Source organism: Ovis canadensis, chromosome 6, assembly GCF_042477335.2.
Source record: "Ovis canadensis isolate MfBH-ARS-UI-01 breed Bighorn chromosome 6, ARS-UI_OviCan_v2, whole genome shotgun sequence".
NCBI lineage: Eukaryota > Metazoa > Chordata > Mammalia > Artiodactyla > Bovidae > Ovis > Ovis canadensis.
In genome coordinates this window covers 31,660,282-31,688,179 of record NC_091250.1, presented here as the reverse complement: position 1 = coordinate 31,688,179, position 27,898 = coordinate 31,660,282, and the positions used below count along the sequence as shown (strand labels likewise).

The 27,898-nt window shown below is 42.4% G+C and overlaps 3 protein-coding genes across 4 annotated transcripts in view; 1 reads left to right on the top strand and 2 right to left on the bottom strand.

Moving 5' to 3' along the window:
* Window positions 1–1,228: 1,228 nt before the first annotated feature.
* Window positions 1,229–14,498, bottom strand: PLA2G12A (phospholipase A2 group XIIA). 2 transcript variants are annotated; one of them, XR_011257646.1, is made up of 5 exons: window positions 14,068–14,491; window positions 7,936–8,012; window positions 6,605–6,770; window positions 3,912–4,352; window positions 1,229–2,321 (listed from the first exon to the last, which is right to left on the bottom strand). XR_011257646.1 is itself a non-coding variant. In XM_069593536.1 (4 exons), exons 1-4 carry the CDS (start codon window positions 14,261–14,263, stop codon window positions 4,234–4,236), a joined length of 558 nt encoding a protein of 185 aa, XP_069449637.1. In that variant the 5' UTR covers window positions 14,264–14,498; the 3' UTR covers window positions 1,229–4,233. The 2 variants fall into 2 exon arrangements, 1 of the variants encoding a protein (XP_069449637.1); XM_069593536.1 differs by having other exon boundaries at window positions 1,229–4,352; window positions 14,068–14,498.
* Window positions 14,401–27,898, top strand: part of GAR1 (GAR1 ribonucleoprotein) — a 79,356-nt gene continuing 65,858 nt past the window's right edge. Inside the window, exon 1 of the mRNA XM_069593533.1 lies at window positions 14,401–14,588. The gene's annotated coding sequence lies outside the window, so the exon portion shown is untranslated. The remainder of the gene's footprint in view (window positions 14,589–27,898) is intronic.
* Window positions 27,067–27,898, bottom strand: part of CFI (complement factor I) — a 44,183-nt gene continuing 43,351 nt past the window's right edge. The window contains exon 15 of the mRNA XM_069593528.1: window positions 27,067–27,483. Within this exon, the coding sequence (XP_069449629.1) occupies window positions 27,266–27,483 (218 nt within the window). The 3' untranslated portion in view covers window positions 27,067–27,265. The remainder of the gene's footprint in view (window positions 27,484–27,898) is intronic.

The following is a 27,898-nucleotide window of genomic DNA, read 5'->3' as shown; positions in this document are numbered from 1 at the left end:
GGACCTATACAGTCAGACATTATGGATGAGAAACTGCAGGTGGGGCCCAGGAGTATATTTTAACAAGCCCTCCAGTGACTCTGCAGCATGCTCTCATTTGAGACACAGATGGATTAGAATTCTACCGAGTAATCTCGTCCTTCTCAAAGAAGGAAAAACAAGAACTGATAGTAAATCCATATTATTAAAATAATTAAGATAGACTAAAGACCAAAAGTTACCTGACAGGATGGCTTGATTCTTGCCATTATAAACAGTCACTTGTACAGAATGTACTGAAACTGAAGCTCTTAGTCAACTGTTACCTATCCAAGGAATGAAATATATGGGCTAAAGTTAAATTCAGAGGAAATTCTAAAACTTATAAAATGTGGCCTTTCTTTTTTCAGTGTTTACTCCCACTAAACCTTGTTTTTTCCTATAAAATCATAGAAATACTGAATTTTTATAATTCTGATTCCTACATTTGAGAGCCAACAAAGACAAATATTGTTAAGTAGTCAGCAAGGAGACCGAAGGATGTTTTGGAAACCAAATTAAGCCTGAGACCAAACCAAAGCATAACATCACTGCAGCCTGAATGCAAAGATGATACCGTTGGTCTAGTTTTAGTTATTTTGACTGGTAACTCTTCATTTAGCTCTTTTTCATATACTGGTTGAACCAATACTCGGAGGAAAAACAGCAAAGTAAGGGGGCCCTTTCAAACACTAGAGCCAGGCGTTCTACAAGACTTGAATACACAGCAGGTAGTGTTGGTGAACTGTGGCCAGTGCAGCGTTACCTGTGTGGAAGGGTCCTTACCTGATCGGTTTCATTCTACTCCCAAAAGTTAATAAAGCCCGTCTACTAAAAAGAGTTGTTTTTACAGAAAGACTCCATTATCTTCACTTTGTTAGATGTTATTCCTGTTTTGCACATAAAATAATGATCATTTCGACCTGACAATCTTGCACTTCTGTCCATACTGACAGAAACAGCACATTTTCACTTTGGGGAGTAGTTATAAGCTAACAAAACAACCTTTTAATTAGTACTACTAGTCTAGACTATTCTGGGGGGTCACTGAAGAAAGCCTGCTCAAAAAGCTGGGTTTGCTTTTGCCCTCGTATTTTAATTGTCTTCATTGCAATGTCTTTGTACCTCGGTTTCTCCACCTATGAAATGAGTACAGCCATATCTGTCCCTGGAAGAGGCGAGTCAAAAGACTTTAAAAAGACAGGCATCGTTTGAAGGCAATATAGTTTTATTATTTTAAAATATCAATATATGTCTTGCAAAGAGCTGCTAAAAGCTAGTTTTTTGGCATGTGATTTTGTTTTTTCATTAATGTATTCTGTAGATAAGGAAAATACCATCCTTAAAACTTAAATATATGCCCTGTTGTACAGAATTCAAGTGAAGACAGCTTAATACATATATATACACATAAGTAATTACAAATATGTACATGTACATGGATTAGTATACATATATTTCCTAGCTCTGTTTGGTGGAAGGGTCTCGAAGCAGTGACACCCCAGTAGAAACAAGCTATCCACTGTCCAGATCTTGGTTTCTAAGTGCCATTGGAAACCATTCTTCAATCAAAGTAACCTTTGAAAAGATGCTGATTCTAGTGCTGGGGCGGGGAATATAGAAGATGAGCCTGAAGCAACTCTCCTACTTTCTGGCAAGAAAATATGGAGATGCTCAAAAGTTAAAAGGAAGGTGCAGGTCAAAGACATACAGAGTCAACCTGACCTGATTCCCAACAGCCAAGCTGGAAGGATTTGTATATATTACCCAGAGTACAAAAGAAATAAGCATGAATCCATACTAATACAAATAACTGAATAATAAGTGGGTGAGGGGGAGATTAACAGGAATTTCAAGTAGTCTATCTAGATAAAATCCCTTATCAAAATGTGGAATGTAATCTTGCCCATCCCCCACCTACCACAACCAGGACTTGGTGACTGGTTTCCACAGAACAGAAGCATAGGAAGGGAAAAAATAGTAACTTTAGAGTGGAGAAAACTAACGATTACTACCTTAACCAAATGTCTAGAGTTAACCTAACGAGCTGGTAACAATCAACTACCAATATGATTTGATGAGAAGAACTGGTCAACTCTTGGTTTTCTTCGTAAAAATCTATAACCCTAGTCCAAACACAAGGAAAGACTAACCCAAATTGAGGGACATTCTACAGGATACCTGACTGGTACTTCTCAAAACTGTCAAGGTTATGAAAAACAAGGAAAGACAGAGGAACCATCACGGACTAGAGGCTAATTAGACATGATGACTAACTGCAGCATGGTATCCTAGAGTGGATCCTGGAAAAGAAAAATGCCATTAGTGGAAAAACTAGTGCAAGTCAAATAAAGTCTGCTGCTGCTAAGTTGCTTTAGTCATGTCTGACTCTGTGCGACCCCATAGACGGCAGCCCACCAGGCTCCCCCATCCCTGGGATTCTCCAGGCAAGAACACTGGAGTGGGTTGCCATTTCCTTCTCCAAAATAAAGTCTAGAGTTGCATTAATAGAACCAATCAATGTTGGCTCCTTAGTTAACATTAGGGATAAAGTGTATATGAGAAGCCTCTATACTATCTTGGCAACTTTTTGGTAAATCTAAAATAATTCCTAGACAAGTTTTTAAAAATCTGAACATAAAAGCTGCTTCTACTGATATCTGTACATTTATGATAATGAATTAAATATTTTACAAAGACATTCTGACTTTGTCCTCTTGAGAAAACCAAGGTTGCCAAGAAAATCCATGAATCTATTGTAAGTTTAAAGCTACCTGGTCAAATATTGCTGACTGGAGTCTAGTTTGCTTACTTAGCCCTGAGGGACACACTTGCTTTGTTTAACTGAGGACATCTGTTAGCAGAAGAGAGCCATCATCTCAGTTGGGGAAGCTATCAAGTTCTTAGCAATGACATATATTCCAAGTTAGGAAATGTGGTCTTTTTCCAAAACATATTTTAGTTCTCAATGATTTAAAAAGAACCATATCCCCTGGTATTATCTTTCTCTGACTTTCCAAGTGGTTTATCTTAATAACTTTGGCCATAGGTTACCCAGAAGACATACACAGCTCGGGCTAGGGAAAGTCAACAGCCAGTGGTAAGCAAAAAATGTTAGAGGGACACAGCTGAGCTTTCCAAGGGGCTGAAGAGATTTTCAGAGGCAGCTAAAGTTCTGGAATTTGCTCTTAAATATGCGTTAATAATTTTCAGCATAAACTGAGCTCTATAAAAGACAGTTTTTTCTATCTTGTTTTCCCATCTCTTTTGATTCCACAGTTAAAGACTTAAAAAAAAAAAACTGAACAATATCAAGAACAATTTTGTTAAGGCCGCTATTAGTAAAAGGTTTATGGTCTTTTTAAAATATCCCCAAATCTATTATGAAGACCAAGTACTAAGGAGTAAATACCAAAGCATAATAGATTATATTGCTCTGATGTGTGTTAAACAACTCGTCATTCTGTCTTACTGAATCTATCTTTTCTCCAATAGGCAAAGGTTATAGCAACATATGGCATTTGCCATGAGTGGTTCATAAAATGGGAATGGCTACGCTTCTGAATTTTGTTCATGTCATCTTATAGGCACATTACATTAATACCTAGATATGCTAGTTTTGCTTCCTAAGAGGTCCCAGCAGATGGTTCCAGTTTTACAAGAGAAACAGACATACCCTTGTCCTTGTGACTAGTCCCATCAGTCATAGAAATGTGGCTTATTCATTGTGTTTCAGTGGGTTATGGAAAAACTGTACAGTATGTGTTAATTAAAAGAGCAAAAATAAGAGTCAGCTCCTGGGCATATGTGTATATTTTAAAGTTTACGGAAAACAAACATACTTCTAAGTGAAGACTTCACCATATTTCCAAATAAGATAATGTTGAACATACCTTATCATGAATTTCACGTTTGACCTTATTTTTTGGTAAATACAGTTGTGAAAATCGAGTCATACTCTTTCTTTAAAAAATTCTCCCCTTAACATGCACCGCTTTCTGTGACCGGTCAAGACAATGCGGCACACTAAGGCAGCAACGTCTGGGAAGATAACCTGCATTGGTTTCTTTAGTTTGAAGTTTTAATGTCAAAGTAAGGTCTTAAAATAATCCTTTCATGAAAATAAGGCAACTTTAGGCTGTAAAAACGTTAGCTCTTTGTCAAAGGTTATCTTCTTCTGAGCTCATCTGTCGTCACCACTTGGCAGCATCTTCTTCAAAGATCGGTTTTCTCTTCGTAGCGACACCTACACGCGGCTCGTTGGCTGTCCAAGTACGGCTTACAGCCTAAGTGTATAACGCTGTCAAACAAGAGTTCCACGGTGGTTTCACAGGCTGCAAAGTAAGAAAGTGCCGTCACTGTTGGGCAGCTGCGAAGCATCACTCGCTCTTCACATATATTACATGTTTCAGCCCAGTGCCAGGCACAGCCTTGGTGGACACTTAAACCTATTTAGGTGAACGTCTTCCCAAGCTCTCGCAAACTAGTCACATAGACATACATACAAAGACTTTTCACTTCAGCCTCTTCACCTGTATGTTTTCTTTGCATGCAACTATTCAAGTCAACTTTTTGTACGAGACAATGAATCTCTCTCAGTAGCACTGATCAGCTCATCACTGTTAATTTCCCTTGTATCTGAAAAATACCCTTAACAGAGAAGCCTGATAACACTTTTCAGTTTGCACTTTAAGGAGCGACTTTTAGGTGCAGAAAAAAATGAAGGTTAAAAATGCAGACACCTCAAAACACTCAATTATAAGCCAATAGCTTTTAATGGTCACACATTTAAGATGCTTAAAGTAAATAGACCTCAATCTCACTCTCTGACCAATATCCAAATGTGGCTAGGGAGGGGAAACACAGGAATCGAAGGTGTTTTTCCTCTGGTGGGAATTCTTAATTTTTTGAAAGACTGTAAGAAAAGACAATAGATTTAACTTTTCTTATTCTAAGAAACCTAGAACACCCAGGTAAGATGATCTATTTTTTAACATTAAAAAAAAAAACCTGTCTTGGCTGCGCTGGGTCTTCGTTTTTGCGCACCGGCTTTCCTGAGCCTCAAGGAGTGGGGGCTGTGCTTTGTGGCGCTGCATGGGCTTTCTCGCTGCAGTGACTTCTCCCGGAGCCCAGAATGGGCTCTAGGGCAAGCGGTATTCAGTAGCTGTGGCTCGCGGGCTCTAGAGCACAGGCGCTAGCTGTGGCATGTGGGATCTTCCCAGACCAGGGCCCGAACCTGTGTCCCCAGCATTGGCAGGCGGACTCTTATCCACCGCACCACCTGGGAAGTCCACGATTACCTTAATATACTTACAGAGACATGGCACAGAGTGATTTTTAGTTATTCAAATACTTCTAGTTTCCAACATTCAGGTTAAGAAAGAAACTTTTCATTACAAATTCTTGGTATTTTCAAAGTTTCCAAAAGACTGTATTCCATTCAGGAATATAACTAACTGCAGAAGTGTAAAGGTTATGATTATTAAATAGGAGATTGCAAGGAAACTGGTTTCATCATTTAACATTAGTATAACCTTTGGTCAGAAAGCAGAAATGGCATGTATCTGTGCTTCAGCTGGACAACTAGTTTACCTTAGCCAAAAGCATTTAAAGGGATTCAGAGAGAGTGAGTTCAAGCTTCACTTCGAACAGAGATTTCCTCCTTCTTATTACTTCCTAGTTATTACTAATAATAGGATTTCAAAATCCAAGACACCTCTGAGACTTGGGGAATACTGGAGTAGACAGATGTATGTAACTTGGGACAAGTTACTTCTTTCTGAACCTCAGTTTCTTTCCTTTAGAAAGGGGCATAATGCCAACTAGTACTTTGGGTTTCTGTGAACATCAATGAAACCATGTCTCAAGTATCTAGCACGGTATCTTATGGAAAGTGCTTAAAAATGGCAATTTCCTTTCCTGCCTCTTCTTATTGCCCTTCCTCTTGTTATTTCAGTGTATGGTATATTCTTTGGCTTGTCAGTGGAAAAAAAAAATCTTGTTAACTACTGGTATTTGTACAGCAATGTGGATTTCTACAAATAGCTCATTTTACCCTTATGACAACTCAAGATGGGTATTATCATTTTCATTTTATAAATGAGGATACTGAAACACCCAGTCATCTTTGCTGACTCTGCAATAACCATCACCATGAACAGGACTACATGCTGAGCCCCGTGAATCCACTTAGCAAATCACTGAGCCTGGGGGTGGGTTTTGAGGACCTTCCCAACACAGAGACAGAGTTAAGATGCAAATCTTCAGAACTTCCTACTCCAAATCCACTGTGCCATACTGGAATCTTCACTGGATCCAGAGTTTCAAACTTCAGGCTCTGGATAATTAGGACTATACTATAGGGCACAAGATCTTGGATGAATTCTTCTCTGCCTCACACACCCTCCTCCCAAGGTTTCCTACCACTTTTTGCTTCTGTGACTGTAAATCATTTTAGATGACAAAATCATCTCAGGAAATTGACAGGACTATGTCACAACAGATAAGGTAATACAGAGTGAGAGATTTCTGTCAGCAAATCTGATACTAACACACACTCACCCCCATCGCATGAAATCAGCCTTACCCTGCACGTGCTGAGCCAGCCCCAGTGTTTTCTGCACATCTCTGCAAATCTTCGACAGGCAAGACTGAAACGCCTCGTCACAGTCGTTTTTGCTTTTGCCGCAGGTCTCATAGCACCGGTCATGTTGGTTGCAGCACTTTGTCAGGGAAGGGATGCCGATGTTAAGCTGAAAGCGATATTTGGATGGATCATTGCTGATGAAATTCAACCTTTCTCTGAAGTAGTACATTCAAAGAGACTTAGAAATCAAAGACTGTTGTACAGCTAATTTTCAAAATTTGTTTCTGCCTCCAAATGTTTTTCAGGTTAAATCTCTCTCCATTACTCTCACTTGCACCCCCCACGTTACTGCGTCCTCTCCCTCGAAACCGTGCCCCAAAGCTCCCTATTTTGCCATCTTAGAGTATTTGCAGTCATCTGCTGATAGCAAACACAATTTCCAAGACATAAAACATAGTTTTAAAAACAAAAAGATAAAGATAAGAACTTTAGAAGATTTTTGCAGGGGCTACACAAGTATGATTTTTGGCCATTCCAAAGTATTTTGTGCCTCCTCCCTCAATACAATGTTAGTGTTACTCACTCAGTTGTATCCGACTCTGCGACCCCATGGACTGTAGCCTGTCAGGCTCCACTGTCCATGAGAGTCTCCAGGCAAGAATACTGGAGTGGGTAGCCATGCACTCCTCCAGGGGATCTTCTGACCCAGAGATGGAACCTGGGTCTTCTGCATTGCAGGCAGATTCTCAATACAATGTCCTTTTTATGAAATGTCACTGACAATGTCTAAGCTCCTACAACTGAATTTTTTTTTGTTTTTATGTTTAGTCTTTAAGTGTTCACCAATTCCCTAAAGATATTATTATTCCTTTGAATTCACAGTTATCTTCAACTATTTTAAATAATTTTATATGCAAAACCTTTGTGTCCAGGAATCACTTTCATAAAACATTTTCTTCCCACAATATTCGTTCAGATTCAGCCTCCTTTATAACAAACACACAGCTATTCCACTCAGTCTAGTTTCAACACATACAATACTATGCTTTCCTATACTTTTTCATCCTAAGTAGTGTTACTTCTACACTCCAAACTTTTCAATCATATTTGTGACATAAAGGAAATATTTAAATGGTATTAACATCTACAGGATTAGAAAAAAAATGACTTTTACATTATTTAGTTTCATTAGAACTTATTGTGTTATAGTTATAAAAGATCACTATTGTAACAAACAAATTTATTTCTGAACCTGAGAACACACTGATGGTTTATCAAGTATTACAAAGACTACCAATCATAAAAACTTACAAATAAAAAATAATATTTACATGAACACCAAACAGTGGGGAGCCACATCCATTCGGTGGGGAGGGTTTATATCCATAACGCGGGAAAGGCTTAGATCCTATAAAATACAAATATTATAAAAATTAATTTTCAAATGTTAGAAAATACACAGTTTACAATATGCTGGACTAGGCTTGGAAATATTTACTGTTTGATGCTGACATAAGTGAATATGTGTTAAATTGGATGAGCATTAAAAATGCTGATTTGTCTACCAAATTATTTTTACTTTTCAAGCAAAATATGTACAAATGTATAGATGTACACATAGATGGCAGTTCATAAAGTGTTCTCACAGTTTATTTGTAATTCTACATCATACGCACAAATAAATCCTTATTCTGGACTTCTATCTCAGAGCTTACAGGCCAGACTGGGTCCATATGTATGACACATAAATCCAACCTATTTTCCTGCACGTTCTAATGCTTATATTTTTAGGTTAAAATCTACAGGGACAGCACTGTATCTTAGCAACCTCAGTCACTGTTCACTGTTCCATTGCACACAAACCTCCATAACTACTGTGTGTGTGTTAGCTGCTCAGTCGTCTGGGACTCTTTGTGACCCTATAGACTGTAGTCTGTCAGGCTCCCCTGTCCATGGAATTTCCCAGGCAAGAATACTGGAGTGGGTTGCCAGTTCCTCCTCCAGGGTATCTTCCCAACCCAGGGACAGAACTGGCATCTCCTAAATTGCAGGCCGATTCTTTACCATTGAGAAACAACCTGAATGTCTATCAACAGATGAATGGATAAAGATATGGTGCGTAAATACAATGGCATATTCCTCAGCCATAAAAAAGGATGAAATAATGCCATTTGCAGCCACATGGATGGCCCTAGAGACTACCATACTAAATGAAGTAAGACAGAGAAAGACATATCACTTATATCTGAAATCTAAAAGAATGGTACAAATCAATCTATTCACAAAACAGAAATACTTACAGACTTAGAAAACAAACTTATACAAATGGAAAAGGTGTGGGAGGAGGGATACACTAGGTGGTTGGGATCAACATACACATACTACTATTCGTAAAATAATCAACCCACACCTATGGAACAACACAGGGAACTCCACTCAATACTGTGCAATAATCTATATGGGAAAAGAATCTGAAAAAGAATAGATATATGAACCTATATAACCAAACATGGAATGTGAGAGCTGGACCATAAAGAAGGCTGAGCACCGAAGAACTGACACTTTCAAACTGTGATGCTAGAGAATTCTTGAGACTTGGATCTGCAAGGAGATCCAACCAGTCAATCCTAAAGGAAATCAACCCTGAATATTCATTGGAAGGACTGGTGCTGAAGCTGAAGCTTCAATACTTTGGTCACCTGATGCAAAGAGCTGACTCACTGGAAAAGACCCTGATGCTGGGAAAAACTGAGGGCGAGAGGAGAAGGGGACAACAGAGGATGAAATGGCTGGATGGCATCACTGACTCAATGCACGTGAGTTCGAGGAAACTCAGGGAGACAGTGATGGACAAAGAAGCCTCATACTGCAGTTCATGGGGTCGCCAAGAGCCAGACACAACTTAGTGACTGAACAATGACAATAACTAAATAGCTCTGCTATATACCTAACACAACACTGTAAAGCAACTATACTCAAATATAAAATGTAAAAATTTTTAAATAAAAGAGTTGAAGAAAAAGAAAAAAAGGTTAATTTGATATGGATACCAAGATTACAACTGTATTAATACTATTTAAATGTTGTTATAAATGGTATTATAAGCTGCTGAACATTAAAAGTACTTAGCATTTCTACTGGGTGCCAGTTCTTACTAAGTGCCATGAATTAAACTGTGTTTCCCCGCACCCAAATTTATATGCTGCAGCCCTAACTACCAATGCATTTGGTGACAGGTACTTTGGGAGGTAATTATGTTTAGACGAGGTCACAAGGGTAGGGGCCTCACGATGGGATTGGTACCCTTTTAAGAAGAGGCCCAGAGAACTTGCTTTCCTTGCACTCCCCACCCCCACCATGCAAGAAGGCCGAGGTCTGCAAGCCAAGACCTCTCCTCACCATAGAGAAGGGTTGGCTCAACCCTTATCTCGGACTTTTTAGCCTTCAGAACTGTAAGAAATAATCTCCTGTTGTTTACATCACCCAGTCTGTGGTATTTCATTATATCAACCTGAGCTGACTAATACACAGTGCAAGTAAAAACTCAACAGCAGAGGAAACAACATGAGTCAAACCCAAATCCATAATGCACTGCGGTCACTGTCTCCTAAAATACATAAGCAGAAATTACAAATGATAATTTCTCAGCATTTTTGTACAGAAAGCTAACGGGAAAATGGGCTACGAATAAGAGTTTTAAAAACAAATCAAACCCACTTCACACAACTACACACAACTACTATTCACTGATCTCATTTTTTAACTCAACAACTGCTCTGATCTTGATGCTTTACATTTTATCATCTGTATGGGCAGTTGAAATCTAAAGATCCATCTGGACTAAGACAATGATAGTTCTTTTCTACATATTTTTCTTAATTTGGTTTAATAACAGACCAATGCCTTTCACCTGAAAGACACTGAAACAGATGCGAGGCTTAAGGGGAAGGCTGTTGGGTCTCAGAAAGCTTACTACTGCCTTTTGTAGGAAGCACAGTACAGAACTCCAACCTGTTTTCTCAAACACTTGAGAATTTAAATTTCTGATTATTAATCTCCAAAAAGCCCTAATGCCACTTTTCCCCCCTAGTACACTCACCCTCCTATTTTCTTCAACCTCCAGTACTTCCTGGGGAAATGGCAACCCACCGCAGTATTCTTCCTAGGAAAATCCTATGGACAGAGGAGCCTGGTGGCCTACAGTCCATGGGGTTGAAAAAGAAATCAGACATCACTGACCAACTAAACAACAATAACCAATATTTTCATTCCCACCTTCTCACTCAGCAGATTACTTCTATTCCTTCTTCACTGAGAAAAGCAAGGAATGAGAAGAGAACTTGCACATTACCCCAAGCAGTATCTGTGCACGTATACTACACCTTTGTTGCAATTAACAGAGAAATGCCATCACTGCTCCTGGCCAATCTATTTATGTACTAGAACTCACTCCTCAGAGTTCTTTCCACAGAGCAAAGATAAATGAATGCAACAAATCTGTGCCTTTTAATTCAACACCTCTTCTGCCATTAAGTCTTTTTTTGTTTTGTTTTAAAGGCTCCCTTGACTTCTTTATTGCTGCTGCTGCTATGTGACTTCAGTCGTGTCCGACTCTGTGCGACCCCACAGATGGCAGCCCACCAGGCTCCTCTGTCCCTGGGACCCTCCAGGCAAGAATACTGGAGTGGGTTGCCATTTCCTTCTCCAATGCATGCATGCATGCTAAGTAGCTTCAGTCGTGTCCAACTCTGTGCTACCCCATGGACAGCAGCCCTCCAGGCTCCTCCATCCACGGGACTCTCCAGGCAAGAATCCTGGAGTGGGTTGCCATGTCTTTTATTGTTATATCCCTTAATTACCATGCTCCTCTAGTTTTGAGATTTGTCTGTTTCTATTTGGTTCTGATAAGATCACTCACATTTCAAAATATAGGAAAGGTTGAAACACTGTTCCAGGGAGACTTCTTGAGTAACAGCAATTAAAGAACAATTTTCATCAAGTCAGAATTATTAATTTGGTGATTTGGAGCCTATGAGTCCTGAGCAGACAGTACTTACTAAGACACAAAAAGATTTTCACTGAAACATACCATTTCCTAAATTCTCAAGTTCATTTGTGTTTTTTATGCTGGAAACTTGGCTCTAAACAGTAAATTTATTGAGGATGTGGAAGAGGTTTAAGTAAAAGGGAAGATTAAAACAATATTTTTAATAAGAATAGTATCCGTGGATCCTAGAGATCGTCACACTGAGTGAAGTCAGACAGATAAGAAGAATTAGACACCCCTTATACGTGAAATCTAGAAAGAAATTATACAGATGAACTTATTTACAAAACAGAAACAGATCCACAGACTTAGAGAACTATATATGGTTGCTGGGGGAAAGGGCAGGGTGAAGGAATAGTTAGGGAGTTTGGGATGGTCATATACACACTGCTATGTTTAAAATGTCTAACCAACAAGGTCCTACTGTACAGCATAGGGAACTCTGCTCAATGTTATGTGGCAGCCAGGATGGGAGGGGAGTTTGGGGGAGAATGGATACATGTACATGTATGGCTGAGTCCCTTTACTGTCCATCTGAATCTACAGCAACATTGTTAATCAGCTATACTCCAATATACAACAAGTTAAAATAAAAAGAACAGCATGCATTTAACTTCAGAGACATTTTAAACGTAATAAACTCTAGAACCCTTGGCTCATAATCAATTTATGAAGACTGATCCTTCCAACTTTTCCTCTCTCAGTAAATGGCAGCTACAGCCTTCCTTTGGCTCAGGCCAAAACCTACAGAGGCATCCTTGCCCGGCCCTTCAATTCTGGTGCTTTACGCTTGTTGTCCCCTCTGCCTGGACTGTTCTTTCCCTAGCTCATCACAGTGTCACCTTCACCATTTCAGACTTCTTCTAAAGTAGTATCTCATCAGTGAGGCCGTCCCTGAACCTGTTTAAAAGAGTAAACGAACCGCCTCCCAGCACCACCACCGCTGGCTCCTTGCTGCACTATTCTGGAAGTGCTGGCACACTTCAGACCTCCACACACTGCAGACCTGGCTCATTTTACTTAGTCTTTAGTTTACTGTCTCTCTGCACCAGAATTTAATGCCATGGACACGGATTCTGTCAGCTTTATTTCACATCTTCCCCTCATTTTTCTGTCGGTTTTGTTCACTGCCAAATCTCCAGTTGGTAGCACACCTGACATAAACCAGGCACTCAAATATTTGTTTAATGAACGGGGATGACTAAGTAAAACGGTGACGTCTGTCTCCAGAAAAGCAACCATTTAATCTTCAAGCTACTCTCTTACTCCTCCTAACAAGCTCTAAAAGGACAAAAACACCTTTCCTGATTGAATACTGGTAGTAGCATTCAGGCATACATTTAAGAAGGAATGATATTTAGCAGTGCATAGCATACAACATACAATTCATTCTTTACCTCCATTAACAGAAAAGCAGAAATTATGACTGCATGTTACATCATGCTTTCACATGACAGAGTCCCTTTAAATTCACCTATGTATAGTTCAGTTTTACCACTAAAGTCACCCAGTTGCCTTTTACTTTAAGCTACCAAACATGAAATTAACTAGGCCCCACACTTGTCCACTTATATGGGAAACATGGTCTCCCAATTACTCTTAGCATTCTGAATTTCAAAAAAGGAGCCCAAGTACCTCATCTGAACAATTATAGCATTTAGGCATTCAAAAAAGTCAAGGGCTTCAAAAGAAAGATCTCTGCCTGAAATACCAAGTTATCACCAACAATGACACCAAACAAGTTCTCAGATTCAAACAGAATTCGAGTTTAAAAATATGAAAAAATCAAAAGAATAATATTAATAGCAACCAACAATGAGAAAGCAGGTCACTGACATCTAAAGAAAATTCCCATCAAGTATTGATAGAATCGTTCTAGAAGAGTCAATTGGAACTCTTTCTCAACAATAAAGTACACCAAAGCCTGTACAAAGGTCGCAATTTATTTTCTGTAGCTTTAAAACTTAAACCAATTCTTGAAAAAGTTATCATAAAACAGCATGACTTGAAAATTCTCCCTATGTTTTGCATAGTCAGCTAATTTAAAGGCTCTAAAATCAGTCTGGTTCACTCCATCCCCATGAAGTGTATGTCACTAAGTTCTTAGGCAATTGTCATCAGGCAATTGCAAAAAAAAACAAAAAACAACAAAAAAAACAAAAACGTAATTCAGATGCAATGAAACAGAATGCCGAGTACTCTCAGGCGACCTCTCACATTCTAAAAGCAATGGTGTGAATTTATCAGCAGGTTGCTCAATCACAAGAACGGCAAGATCCTAGCAGTGCTTACGTTTTTCTAATCCAGGGCCAGAAAGTCACCGACAAGGTTCGCCGGACATCTCACACCTCCACGACCCCAGTCCTCCCAATAGCCCCGAACGCATGGGCCCCGCAGGGCCTGGGGTCCCCCTCACCGTCACTGCACTTATACTGGCAGAGCCCGTCCTCGCCTCCCAGCAGGTCCAGGGCGGCGTTCAGGTACATGTCAATCTTGTGAACGCCGTTCCGGATGGTCTTCAGGGTGGCCCTCCAGTCGGTGGTCTGGGCTTGCTCCTGGCACCTCCCAGCGGCGGTCAAGAAGAGGACCAGGAGGACGGCGAGCAGGGCCATCCGCGCAGCGCCAGGCCGCGCCCGGCCCACCCCACGGAGACGTCGGCGCGCCCCAGGCAGCGGCGCGGGTCCGGGGCTAGGCAGGGGCGGGCTCCATGCCCACGCCCCGCGCCCGGCTGGGAGGCGGGGCTCGCCGCGCGCAATGAGCTCTCCGGCCCGGAGACCGTGCCGCGGCGGAGACGCCGGGCGAGGCGCACGCGCGGACCCGGGCCGGCCGCTGCGCTGTGCGCCTGCGCGGAGCGTGGTGCGTCAGGGGCGCGGGGCAGGTGGGAAGGCGAGTGACCCCGGCTGCCTCCCAGCTGGCGAGGTTCTCCCGAGTGGCCAGGTAGGCGGTACCACCTGGTGCTCGTTAGTACTACCTTAGGGGTCGGTTGTACTAACTAAATACCATGCCGGGCCCCATATCCCAGACAGGCTGATTAAGTTCATCCCGGAGTCAGTGGGCATTGTTATATTTTGAAAGCTCTTCGGGTAATTGAAGGGTGTAGCGAGGTGGTGAACCCCCGTGACCTCCTCTGACTTGGGGGTGTGCGGCCCAGCCATCCCGAGCCGAGCGACAAGCTAGTCAGGGTGTAGACAGCGTCGGAGAAACAAGCCCCAGTAGGCCCTTGCAGAGAGCGTTGCGAGGGAACCAGCTGAATCTGGGGTTTGAAACCGTGATTCTGTGTGATACATGGGATGAGAGTTCAGATTGGTAGTCTCCGGGTCTTGGGCCCTCACCGGTCTTCTTGGACTGCGGTGGCCGCAGTTCGGGGGTGGGGACTGGAACATGTTAACCCAGGCCCTGGGGTGCCTGGCTGACAATGTAGATGCTGGTTGAGAAATTTTAGAAGAAAATGGTTTGACAATAAAAACCACGAGTTTTCTTCCGTAATAGGGAAGAAGCCATGCTATAAACTTGAAAGCATTAAAAACAAAAACCCACAATTTTCCTACTGAAGATATGGTGTAGCTTCATGGCTCCAGTGACGTTTCCCTGTATTTTTAATCCCAGCGCAGTGCAGCATCCTGAAATAACAATTGCAGTAGTTTTTAGCAGAGCTATAAATACCTAGTTATTTTAGTATCCTGGCAATTTCCAAGAATTTTACAATAAGATCCAGGGTAATACTGCAAGTGTTGAGAATGGATGTGACCTTTATAAGAATTACACCAATAATTCTAGCTTGGCGTTTTGTGTTTGTTAAGCTTCATGAGTTTATAATAAATGTGCAATGCAGAGTTCATAAGAATTGTATGTGTCTATATTTAGAGCTTACTCTGTGCCAGGCACTTTACAGACTCGCTGTCTTACACTCAACACTTTTCAGGAATACAGCCTTTGGACAAATTAGAACCAGAAAAGGGCGTCCCTCCCCGGCTGATCTGTGAGCCTACCCCAAGGCTAGGTTACTGGGAGCAGCCAGGCTTAAGTCTGCCTTCAGATGCTCGGTCAGCCAGGAACCTCAGGGCTGTGATCAACTCGAACCACAGTGGAGGAAGAGGAGAAACGTGCTTGAGGGGTATTAACCTTTTTACAGTAGGGGAGTTGAAGTGCCTACAGAGAAGTCATGTGATAGGATCCAGTCAAATCAAGGCCTCTTTCACACCAGTTGCGGAATGAGAGCAGAGTCCTAACCACCGGACCGCCAGCAAATACCCAAGACCTCTTTCTGCCGTACAAGATGTCAAAGATTTTTTTTTAAATTAATTTTTGGACAGCACTGATTTCAAGAGCTGGGAAAAGGAAACACAGAGTTCTTTTTTGGTCTGCTTTCTGAAGCTTTGGGTTTCTCATCTCTAAAGTGTGGGTGTTGTCCTACAGTACCTCTGAGGTCCCACCTGGCTCCCTTGACCAGGCTTGGTTCTTTCAGAGAAACTTGGTGGTATAGGAATAAGTCTTCAAAAAGAAAAGACAAAATATAACAAAGCCCTGTTATAGATGCCCCAAGTCTCTCCTTTATACCTTTTCTGTATATGTATTCCTGGTAATCTTACCTAATTTCTTATACTCTAAATGCAGCCTCAGGTTTCCCAGGGTGCTCAGCGGTAAAGAATTCACCTAGGAATGCAGGAGACATGGGTTCGTTCCCTGGGTTGGGAAGATCCCTTGGAGAAGGAAATGGCAAGGTATTCTTGCCTGGGAAATCCCATGGACAGAGAAACCTGGTGGGCTACAGTCCATGAGGTTGCAAAAGACACGACTTGGCAACTAAACAACAACAAATATAGTCCCAGCTCTGCAAATTCAGATTTTGTCCTCTTTGTCTCAGCTTTCCTTAGGGGTTAAATCCTGAAACTCCATTTCCTCTGGCTGATAGAGATCTCTTTTTTTCTCTAACAGATCTTTTATAGTATGTTCTTCATGGAAATCGCTGCCATCTTCTCAGAAAATAAGATTTTAAGTTTTATTTTCACTTTCTCTTCATAGTCAGTCATTAGATACTTGTTCTGCTGTAGTGATTCCAAGATTTGCTTTTTCCTCTCAATTCCTGCTGTCAGATACCACGGTACAGCATTGATCACCCGATCAGCCACATAATCAGGGCTGATCATACAGGGCTCAGCACAAAGTGAAAATCCAGGTCTCCTTGTTCAAAAATTATTAAGAATTTCAGGGTGTTAATGGGAGATATAGTCTGAAACCCTTCTGAGTCCAGGGTCTTGTGCAAATGCACAGGATGCTTGCTCATGAAGCCAGGCCTGATTGATAATATCATATAACTCCTAGATGACCCACCTCCATCTTTTCTTCTAACTAGTTAGCTTCAGTTCAGTTCAGTCGCTCAGTTGTGTCCGACTCATTGTGACCCCCTAGTTAGCTTAGAATGTTTGAAAAGAGCCTCCTTTACAGGACACTTTCATCTAATCAGGAAAGCCTGTATTTATTGTGACATATACTATTGGTTGCAAACCCATGGCTTCCAGCTGTTTCCTGCTAGCAAATGGCTAGTTTTATCTATATACACTTTGCTTGTGGATTGGGCAGGAGCTGAAGCCAGGAAGCCAGTTAAGACATAATAAACTAGGTAAGATATTATTATGGCTTGGCCCAAAGAGGAAGAAGTGGAAGTATGAAAAGTGGTCACATTCTAGACATAATTTGATGGTAGAGCCAATAGGATTTATTGATGGAGTGACTATAGTAAAAAGGGAAAGAGAAAACTCAAGGATGACAATAAAGTTTTGACTTAAACAATTGGAAGGATAGAGAGTTCTTACTAACTAAAATGGGGAGGATCCTAGAAGTAAAGATTTCAGGGAAAAATTAGAAAATTATTTTCAGACATACCATGTTTGAGAAGAGTATTCTGAATTCACAGTTCAGAATGGGGTAGGAGCTGGAAGTAAATTTGGAAAATGTCAGCATAGAAGTGGCTTTTAAAGCCATGGAACTAGATGAGATCCTCTAAAAAGTAAATACATAAAGAGAAGCAGAACAGGGCCTAAGATGCTGGAGATCAAGTAACTAAGAATCAGTAGAAGAGACCTGGAAGAAACAGCCAAGTGCAGCAGGAGAGTGCTACAATCCAGTGTATCTAAAAGAGACAGAGGCATCCATTCAACTGGCGTGGAGGAAGATGAAGACAGAATACTGATCATGGGATTTAATAACATGGAAGTTATTGGTGAATTTTATAAGCACCTCTGTGGGGTACTAGGGTCAAAACACAGTTGTAGTCCAAGGAAGAAAAAATAGGAAGAGGAACTAGGGAAACTAATTATGGTGAAACTATCAAAGCTAATTCTGAAAATATAAAATATTCTATTTTTGTGCTGATTCTTGTCTGAATGATTAAATGCCTTGGAATGGGAACTTCTGGGCAGCTGCAACTACATCATTTTTTATAGAGAGCTTCCCAGTACAATTATAAGTAAGATCAATCAGATCTTCTAAAAACCCCTTATGGTCTCTTCACTGGACATGGACATCATGGTACATGATGGTATTAATGAAGTAAGAATGCAAAATGTATTGGGTTTAATGTAACATATTAACTCAGAATGCTTGGAAACTAGAATAGTATGTAATCCTTTGTCTTGTGTGAAATGAAATTAACAAAATGCTGATAATCATGGGAAGTTTCTGTTTTTAGTCTTTCCCAGTGTCTCATTAAATGGCCTCAGCAGTGTTATCATGATAAAAATAAATGCCATGTAGTGAAAAAATTCCAGCTATAAACATCAATTTTGACCCAATGCAAAGGCTGGAAGGTTAGTGTCTAAAAGAGGCTGAAATTAAGGGGGAATAAGTGCTAGGTGGGGCTTCCCTGATGGCTTAGATGGTAAAGAATCTGCCCGCAATGCGAAAGACCTGGGTTTGATCCCTCGGTCAGGAAGATCCCCTGGAGAAAGGAATGGCAACCCACTGCAGTACTCTTGCCTGGAGAATTCCATGGACAGAGGAGCCTGGAGGGCTATAGTCAATGGGGTTGCAAAGAATTGGACACGACAGCGACTAACACTTTCTCTTTCAAGTGCTAGGTTCTAGACTCTGCCTTAAAAAAATTAATGGTTTGATAGTTTTCAAGCTGGAAACGAAGTGAAGGACAAGAAATGGCTGCATCAGATCTGTGAACAAGGTCTGCTTACATAATATTAATATGTTGAAGGTAACGGCACTTTGCTTGGAGAGGTCTACCATCAGAACTTTGGGCTTCTGTACCAAAATACCATAGACTGGGTGACTTACAAACAACAATAGTTTATTTCTCATAGTTGTGGAGGCTGGAAGTTCAAGATCAGGGTGCCAGAATGGTGGGGTTCTGGAGAAAGTCCTTTTCAGGGTTATGGACTGCTGACTTTCCACCATGTCCTCAAATGGTGGAAGAGGTATGGGACCTCTGGGGTCTCTTTTATAAGGATATTAATCTCATTCGAGAGGGTTCCAACCTCATGACCTAGACACCTCTGAAAGATCCCACATCCTGATACCACTATTTACCTTATATGCAGAGTACATAATGAGAAACTCTGGGCTGGAGGAAGCACAAGCCAGAATCAAGATTGCCAGGAGAAATGTCAATAACCTCAGAGATGCAGATGACACCACCCTTATGGCAGAAAGTGAAGAAGAACTAAAGAGCTCTTGATGAAAGTGAAAGAGGAGAGTGAAAAAGTTGGCTTAAAGCTCAACATTCAGAAAACGAAGATCATGGCATCCAGTCCCATCACTTCATGGCAAACAGATGGGAAAACAGTGGAAACAGTGGCTGACTTTATTTTTCTGGGCTCCAAAATCACTACAGATGGTGACTGCAGCCAGGAAATTAAAAGACGTTTACTCCTTGGAAGGAAAGTTATGACCAAACTAGATAGCATATTCAAAAGCAGAGACATTACTTTGTCAACAAAGGTCCGTCTAGTCAAGGCTATGGTTTTTCCAGTAGTTTTTCCAGTAGTTTTTCCAGTATGGATGTGAGAGTTGGACTATAAAGAAAGCTGAGCACTGAAGAATTGATGCTTTTGAACTGTAGTGTTCCTTGGACTGAGAGTCCCTTGGACTGCAAGGAGATCCAACCAGTCCATCCTAAAGGAGATCAGTCCTGAGTGTTCATTGGAAGTACTGATGCTAAAGCTGAAACTCCAATACTTTGGCCACCTGATGCGAGGAACTGACTCATTTGAAAAGACCCTGATGCTGGGAAAGATTGAGGGCATGAGGAGAAGGGGACAACAGAGGATGAGATGGTTGGATGGCATCACCGACTCAATGGAGATGAGTTTGGGTAGACTCTGGGAATTGGTGATGGACAGGGAGGCCTGGCGTGCTGTGGTTCATGCAGTCGCAAAGAGTCAGAAATGAGTGAGCAACTGAACTGAACTGAACTGATACCATCACACTGGGTATTAGAATTTCAAAATATAAGTATGGAGGGTCAATGTAAAACAATAAAACAGCCAGTTATTTTCCCAGTAAAACAGGTTTATTCTGGAGCAGCAAAGAATTACAATTCAAGACATGCAATTGTCCTGAACCACATCGAAGTCTACGTGCAAACAAAGGAAAGGAAAGTCTTTTATAGAGGATATTGGAAAGTTGGGAGGGGCCTGTTTTAAATGAAAAGGCCATTGGAGAAAACTCTGAGCTTGATGTATACTGGCTTTTCACTGGCCAATTTGTGACACTCTCTCATTGGCTGAGCTGTTACCAGACAAGAAGAAAATCTTTTTTCCTTTTGCTGGTGGCAGTAAAGTAGTGTCACTTCCTGCTGGAAACACAAAGTAGTTTCTTCCTGTTGGGATCTGTGCCATTGATTGATATATAGAGGGCATATGCGTGAGAGCTTCCCTTTCTGATCACCCAACTGCATTTTAGTGAGGTTTCCCTTTATTAATTTTCACAGTGGAGCACAGATTTTCAGACCATAGTAATCAGGGAGAGAGATTTTCAAGTGACCTTTGTGGCTAGAATGTAAGATTACTTGGCACACAAAGACGAAGCACCGGAGAAGATGGAAAGAAATCCACTTAAGTGAAATTGCAGGTTTTAGACCATCAGGATAAATTCAGGTGTGTGATTTCGCTCAGTTGGGTTTCTGACTACTTTCAAACCTCTGATTGACTTCGAATTTTTTATTTCCTACTTTATATTTTCCTACTATTTATCTTTGCCAGACTCCCATAGACAGCAAAATATTCCTGACCAAACCTACTTCCATTCCTCTCTTCCCTTTATTTCTGCAGTCAGTGTCAACACTGATCACCTCATTATCCAAGAGAAGACCTGGGAATTACCCTAGACTCCTATCCCTCTCCCTAGTGCCATATGTCATGTGTCCCCAGATATCATCTGTTTTGCTCCTTAACATATCTAGAATTAGTTCCATTCTCTTTATAGGGGCCCTGCTTTGGTTTCTCCATTAATCATTTTTCATTTGGATTCCAATTATTTCTTAACTCTCTTCCCTACCTCTTCTCACTCCCTCCAAAAATCTTTCATGATGCATCCAGCATGAACTTTCCTAAGTCTTTCATTGGTGCCAACTCTGACACAAGGCCCTCCCTGATGTGACCTTTTCTTCATCTCTAGCTCCTCAGCTGCACCCTGGGCTCCAGTCATGCTGAACTGCTCTCCATCCCGTTGGTGTTGAGTTTGGTTCCTCAAGTCACAGGGCTTTTGTGTTCGTATCTGCCTGGAAAGTTCTTCCATAATTCAGATTAAGCTCATCTCTGGGGAAGTCTTCTTGGACTCTTAAAGCTGATTTATGATTCTCCGATGAGGTTTCTTACCATTGTACCAGTCAAGTGCAGCTTTGTAATTTATTTTCCCATCTGCCTTATAAGCTGGTGAGTTCTGCTGCTGCTAAGTCACTGCAGTCGTGTCCTCTGTGCGACCCCATAGACGGCAGCCCTCCAGGCTCCTCGGGTTAAATGTGGTGATAGCAGAGTTCCACATCTAGTGACCTCTGTTTGTTGACCACCTTCAGGGAAGATCACGCTAACTCACAGAAGCAGTAATGGCAAAGGGTCAATCAGTAGTGTCCAGCACCCAGCCTCTGCAGTAGGATTAGGCATAGAGCGGGGGACGCAAGCTAGTGGCAGTGGGAATCAACTTTCTGGCTTTTTTGGAGACTCTGTGAACTGCGCAATGTATTTGAATAAATCTTTTTCTTTTTTTTCATTTAAGCAATACTGTTGGCTTCTGTGGACTAGTCAAGGCTATGGTTTTTCCAGTAGTCATGTATGGATGTGAGACTTGGACTGTGAAGAAGGCTGAGCACCTAAGAATTGATGCTTTTGAACTGTGGTGGTGGAGAAGACTCTTGCGAGTCCCTTGGACTGCAAGGAGATCCAACCAGTCCATTCTGAAGGAGATCAGCCCTGGGATTTCTTTGGAAGGGATGATGCTAAAGCTGAAACTCCAGTACTTTGGCCACCTCATGTGAAGAGTTGACTCATTGGAAAAGACTCTGATGCTGGGAGGGACTGGGGGCAGGAGGAGAAGGGGTCGACAGAGGATGAGATGGCTGGATGGCATCACGGACTCGATGGATGTGAGTCTGAATGAACTCCGGGAGTTGGTGATGAACAGGGAGGCCTGGAGTGCTGCAATTCATGGGGTCGCAAAGAGTCGGACACGACTGAGTGACTGAACTGAACTGAACTGAATTGGCTTCTGTGGTGTGCAACCAGGAGCCCTCACACAAACCTCCAAACTGGCTGCTGCTCCTGCTGCTGCTAAGTCGCTTCAGTTGTGTCCGACTCTGTGCGACCGCATAGACGGCAGCCCACCAGGCACCCCGGTCCCTGGGATTCTCCAGGCAAGAACCTCCAAGCTGGGAGAGCCCTCAAATCAGGTCGTCCCACTCCTGCTGTTCCCAGTCTCTACCACATGGGGTCACTATGGAGAAGCTGCTCCTCTCCATGCCCCACTAGGGTCCACTCTTCTGTGCGGTCTCCGGTCGCTGTTCAGACTAGTCCCTCGAGTTGCCACGGTGCTGCTCCTTCCTGGGTCAGCTGAGGGTGCCCATATGTGGAGTTTCCCAGCCTGTAGCCCTTAGTACTCTTCTCTTTTTGCTCATAAACAGATACCTGCTAAAAGGGCATGTGCTTCAAGTTGGCTGAGCTGTTGTCAGACAGGGAGAAAATCTTTCTTCCTTCTGCTGGTGGTAGTAAAGTACTGGTGTCCCTTCCTGCCGGAAATGCAAAGTAGCCTCTTCCTGTTGGGATATGCACTATTGACTGATATATGGAATGGTATGTGCGTGAGGGCTTCACCTTCTAATCCACAAAATGGTGGTTTTAAAACACGCCACAAATTCTTTGACACCCCTCCTGTCAAGAAATGAGTTATGTTTCTTCCCCTTGACCTGGTCCGGTCTTTGTGATGGAAGCTAAGCTAAGCTAAGCTTTCCAGGCTAGGTGTAGAAAGCCAGTGCAGGTTCTGAAGGTTCTCTTGAGACACTTGTCAACTGCTATGTAAGAAGTCTGGTGACCCCAAGTCACCTGGTTGAGAGCTCATGTGGAAAGACCACATACAGAGAGATGCCTGAGAACCCCAGCTGCTGAGTCTCCCAGCCCAGCCACCAGACACCAGCCATGAGTGAAGAAGGCTTCGAGAGTATCCTTGTCCCAGCCCCGTGTGATGGCAGCTGTATGAGAGGATGGAGGAGCTACCTAGCCAGTCCAGTCAATTCCCGGATGCAGGAGCAAAATCATAAACAATTTTTAGGTAATCACTGCTTTGGGGGCCTTTCTTTCACAGGTGTAAGTAACCAGATGCTCTCTTGCATGCAATGACAAAAGAAATTTAAAAATGGGCAGCGTGGGAGGGAAGCAGGAATTACTGCTTCACGGGGCAGTTTCAGTTTGGGAAGACAGAAGATTCCTGGAGATGGCTGCATAAAAAATGTGAATATGCTTAATGCCACTGAACTGCACAGGTTAAAATGGTAAAAGCAAAGAAACAACCTTTATGTTTATTTTACTAAAATTTTTAAAAGGAAGAAAAATCTGGGCAATAAATGATTTTGGAATAAATGTAGAAATGGACATTCATATTATTAATACAACTGGAATCTATCCAGAACTGGTTCTAGCTCTCAGGTTCTAAAGGTAATATTTATGTGAAAAAATAAACCTCTGTCTTTAGGATGTTGATCAGTTCAGTCAGTTCAGTTCAGTCGCTCAGTCATGTCCGACTCTGTGACTCCATGAATCGCAGCACGCCAGGCCTCCCTGTTCATCAGCATCTCCCGGAGTTCATTCAGACTCACGTCCATCGAGTCAGTGATGCCATCCAGCCATCTCATCCTCGGTCGTCCCCTTCTCCTCCTGCCCCCAATCCCTCCCAGCATCAGAGTCTTTTCCAATGAGTCAACTCTTCGCATGAGGTGGCCAAAGTACTGGAGTTTCAGCTTTAGCATCATTCCTTCCAAAGAAATCCCAGGGCTGATCTCCTTCAGAATGGACTGGTTGGATCTCCTTGCAGTCCAAGGGACTCTCAAGAGTCTTCTCCAACACCACAGTTCAAAAGCATCAATTCTTAGGCGCTCAGCCTTCTTCACAGTCCAACTCTCACATCCATACATGACCACTGGAAAAACCATAGCCTTGACTAGACGGACCTTAGCAGGCAAAGTAATGTCTCTGCTTTTGAATATGCTATCTAAGTTGGTCATAACTTTTCTTCCAAGGAGTAAGCGTCTTTTAATTTCATGGCTGCAGTCACCATCTGCAGTGATTTTGGAGCCCCCAAAAATAAAGTCTGACATGGTTTCCACTGTTTGCCCATCCATTTCCCATGAAGTGATGGGACCAGATGCCATGATCTTAGTTTTCTGAATGTTGAGCTTTAAGCCAACTTTTTCACTCTCCACTTTCACTTTCATCAAGAGGCTTTTTAGTTCCTCTTCACTTTCTGCCATAAAGGTGGTGTCATCTGCATATCTGAGGATATTGATATTTCTCCCGGCAATCTTGGATTCCAGCTTGTGCTTCTTCCAGCCCAGCGTTTCTCATGATGTACTCTGCATAGAAGTTAAATAAGCAGGGTGACAATATACAGCCTTGACATACTCCTTTTCCTATTTGGAACCAGTCTGCTGTTCCATGTCCAGTTCTAACTGTTGCTTCCTGACCTGCATATAGGTTTCTCAAGAGGCAGGTCAGGTGGTCTGGTACTCCCATCACTTTCAGAATTTTCCACGTTTGTTGTGATCCACATAGTCAAAGGCTTTGGCATAGTCAATAAAGCAAAAATAGATGTTTTTTCTGGAACTCTCTTGCTTTTTCGATGATCCAGCAGATGTTGGCAATTTGATCTCTGGTTCCTCTGCCTTTTCTAAAACCAGCTTGAACATCAGGAAGTTCACAGTTCATGTATTGCTAAAGCCTGGCTTGGAGAATTTTGAGCATTACTTTACCAGCGTGTGAGATGAGTGCAATTGTGTGGTAATTTGAGCATTCTTCGCAATTGCCTTTCTTTGGGATTGGAATGAAAACTGACCTTTTCCAGTCCTGTGGCCACTGCTGAGCTTTCCAAATTTGCTGGCATATTGAGTACAGCAGTTTCATAGCATCATCTTTCAGGATTTGAAATAGCTCAACTGGAATTCCATCACCTCCACTAGCTTTGTTCTTAGTGATGCTTTCTAAGGCCCACTTGACTTCACATTCCAGGATGTCTGGCTCTAGGTGGGTGATCACTCCATCGTGATTATCTTGGTCAGGGGCGGTGGCCAGGAGGAGCTACCCCGCGTCCGAGGTCAGGGGCGGCGACCGAAAGTGCCAGGCTGTGACAGCGCAGGAGCAGCCGAGAGGAGCTACCCTGCGTTCGAGGTCTGGGGAATGGCTGGGAGGAGCTATCCCCCGCCCAAGGCCAGGGGCAGCGGCCAGGAGGAGCAACCCCACGTCTAAGGAGCAGTGGCTGCACAGGCGCAGGAGGGCCTAAAGGAGCTATTTCACGTTCAAGGTCAAGAGGGGTGGCGGTGAGGAGATACCCCTTGTCCAAGGTAAGGAACAGCAGCTGCGCTTTGCTGGAGCAGCCGTGAAGAGATACCCCACGTCCAAGGTAAGAGAAACCCAAGTAAGACGGTAGGTGTTGCAAGAGGGCAGCAGACGGCAGACACACTGAAACCATAATCACAGAAAACTAGTCAATCTAATCACACTGGGACCACAGCCTTGTCTAACTCAGTGAAACTAAGCCATGCCCTCTGGGGCCACCCAAGAAGGATGTTGATAGCTGCCCTTAAAAAAAAAAAAAAAAGTAAAAGCAGCGAGCACTGTTTATGAACAAAGTGCTAGGGATGTTGATAAGAAGAAGACAAAGTCTCCTGTGTCTTGCAGTGTAGTGGGGGCTGTGGGGTGGTGGGTGTTTTGGAGTAGGGTAGACAAGTGAAAACAGAATGTGTTGGGTGATGACAAGTGCTATGGTGAGATTAAAGGAGGCTCATGTGATGGAGAGCAACTGCATGCCCAGTGTACATTGAGGCCATAGGGGATTTGCTGAGGTGGGAAGAACAGGTTGAAGAATAGGGGTAGAGTTTGGGGTTGGCCTTTCTTTGAAAATGCTATCAGGCATCCAGGAGACATGTTAAGTGCTCAGTGAGATGCACAGTCTGGACTTCTAGGAAAGGTCAGGGCTGGAGATACGGGTTTGTGTGGTGCTGGACTATGGTGGGATTTAAGGAGGCCTTGTAAAATAAGGAACTAAGTTTTCAGGAACTTTGAATACTTAACCAGAAAAATGGGACAAGAGCTGTGAGGTCCATTATTTTCCTGTGACAAGTATTATGGCAATGGTTTTACTGTAATATGTAGCTTCATTTTCTCAAAATTCCAGTTTCCTTTTTAAAAGTGGGAAATGAGGCACAAAAAAGATAGTAAGTTGCCCAGGGCCAAGCCATGAGCAGGTGGTAGAGTTGGGGTTTAAACCGGGCTTATGGGAATCCAATGTCCTTCCACTTGCTAAACCTTAGTACAGTCAATACAGCACTCCCAGGCTTCCCTGGTGTCCAGGGGTTAAGAATCCTCCTTGCAATGCAAGGGACATTGGTTCAATCCCTAGTCCAGGCAGATCCCACATGCTTCAGAGCAACTAAGCCTGTGGGTGGCAACTGCTGAGCCCACAGCGCTGCAACTACTGAGCCCTTGCGCCTAGAGCGTGTGCTCCACAACAGGATGAGAAGCTACCGTGACGAGAAGCCAGGCACCACAATGAAGAGCAGCCCCCACTCGTGGCAACTAGAGAAAGCAAACGTGTAGCAACAAAGACCCACAGTCAAAAGATAAATACATAAATCTTAAAAAAAACCCACACATACAGCACTCCTGAATGAACAGATTATCCAGGTCTCTTATAAATAAAATAAAATATGTATGCTTGACTGAAATATTTATTTGAGAATTATACAGCAAAATTCCAAAATGGCATAAACTTTGTAGAGACCTTTAAAAAATGTCCCATCAAACTGCCTCTATTCTTTTCCTTGAAGAAGTACTAATTATTCAGTATCATTTCAATTAAAATGGAGCTCCTGAGAGAAAAAGAGTAGCGAGAAGAGAGAGGTCATAGTTTTATACATTGTGCTGAGAAATAAGAGACCTTCCTACATGATGACTAATCCAGTCAAAATAATTGGCCACTTTGGTGTAAACACCTGGGAACCCTGATTTTCCACAGTTTTCACCCCAACTCACAATACCCCAAACGTAAGTCACGTTGTTGACATCCTGGCAGACTAAGGGGCCTCCAGAGTCCCCTTTACAGGCATCAATAGAACCGTCATCTGTACCTGAGGAAGACAAGGGACAAAATCCCACATTTACTTCCATTGTCAAGGCTGTTCTTCCGCCCGTGCCTGTACTGAAACGGGCTTTCTTTTTATTTTTTTCAAGGTTTTTGTTTGTATTTTTTGAGCGTGCTGTGTGGCATGTGGGATCTTAGTTCCCTGACCAGGGATTGAACTCCCACCCCCTGCATTGGAAGCATGCAGTCTTAATACTTGGACCTCCAGCAAAGTCCAAACACTGACTTTCCTACACTTTCCTAACAGGCAATAACAATGGGCTCCCTTACAGAGCAGGCCCAAAGAGTTGTGGAAATGCAGGTTGGAAAATACTGTGTCTTTTATTAATACTCATTCTCCAAGTTTAGCAAGTACTCTCCTCCTTCCTCTACTTTACGGAAGCATATTTCACAATGAGATG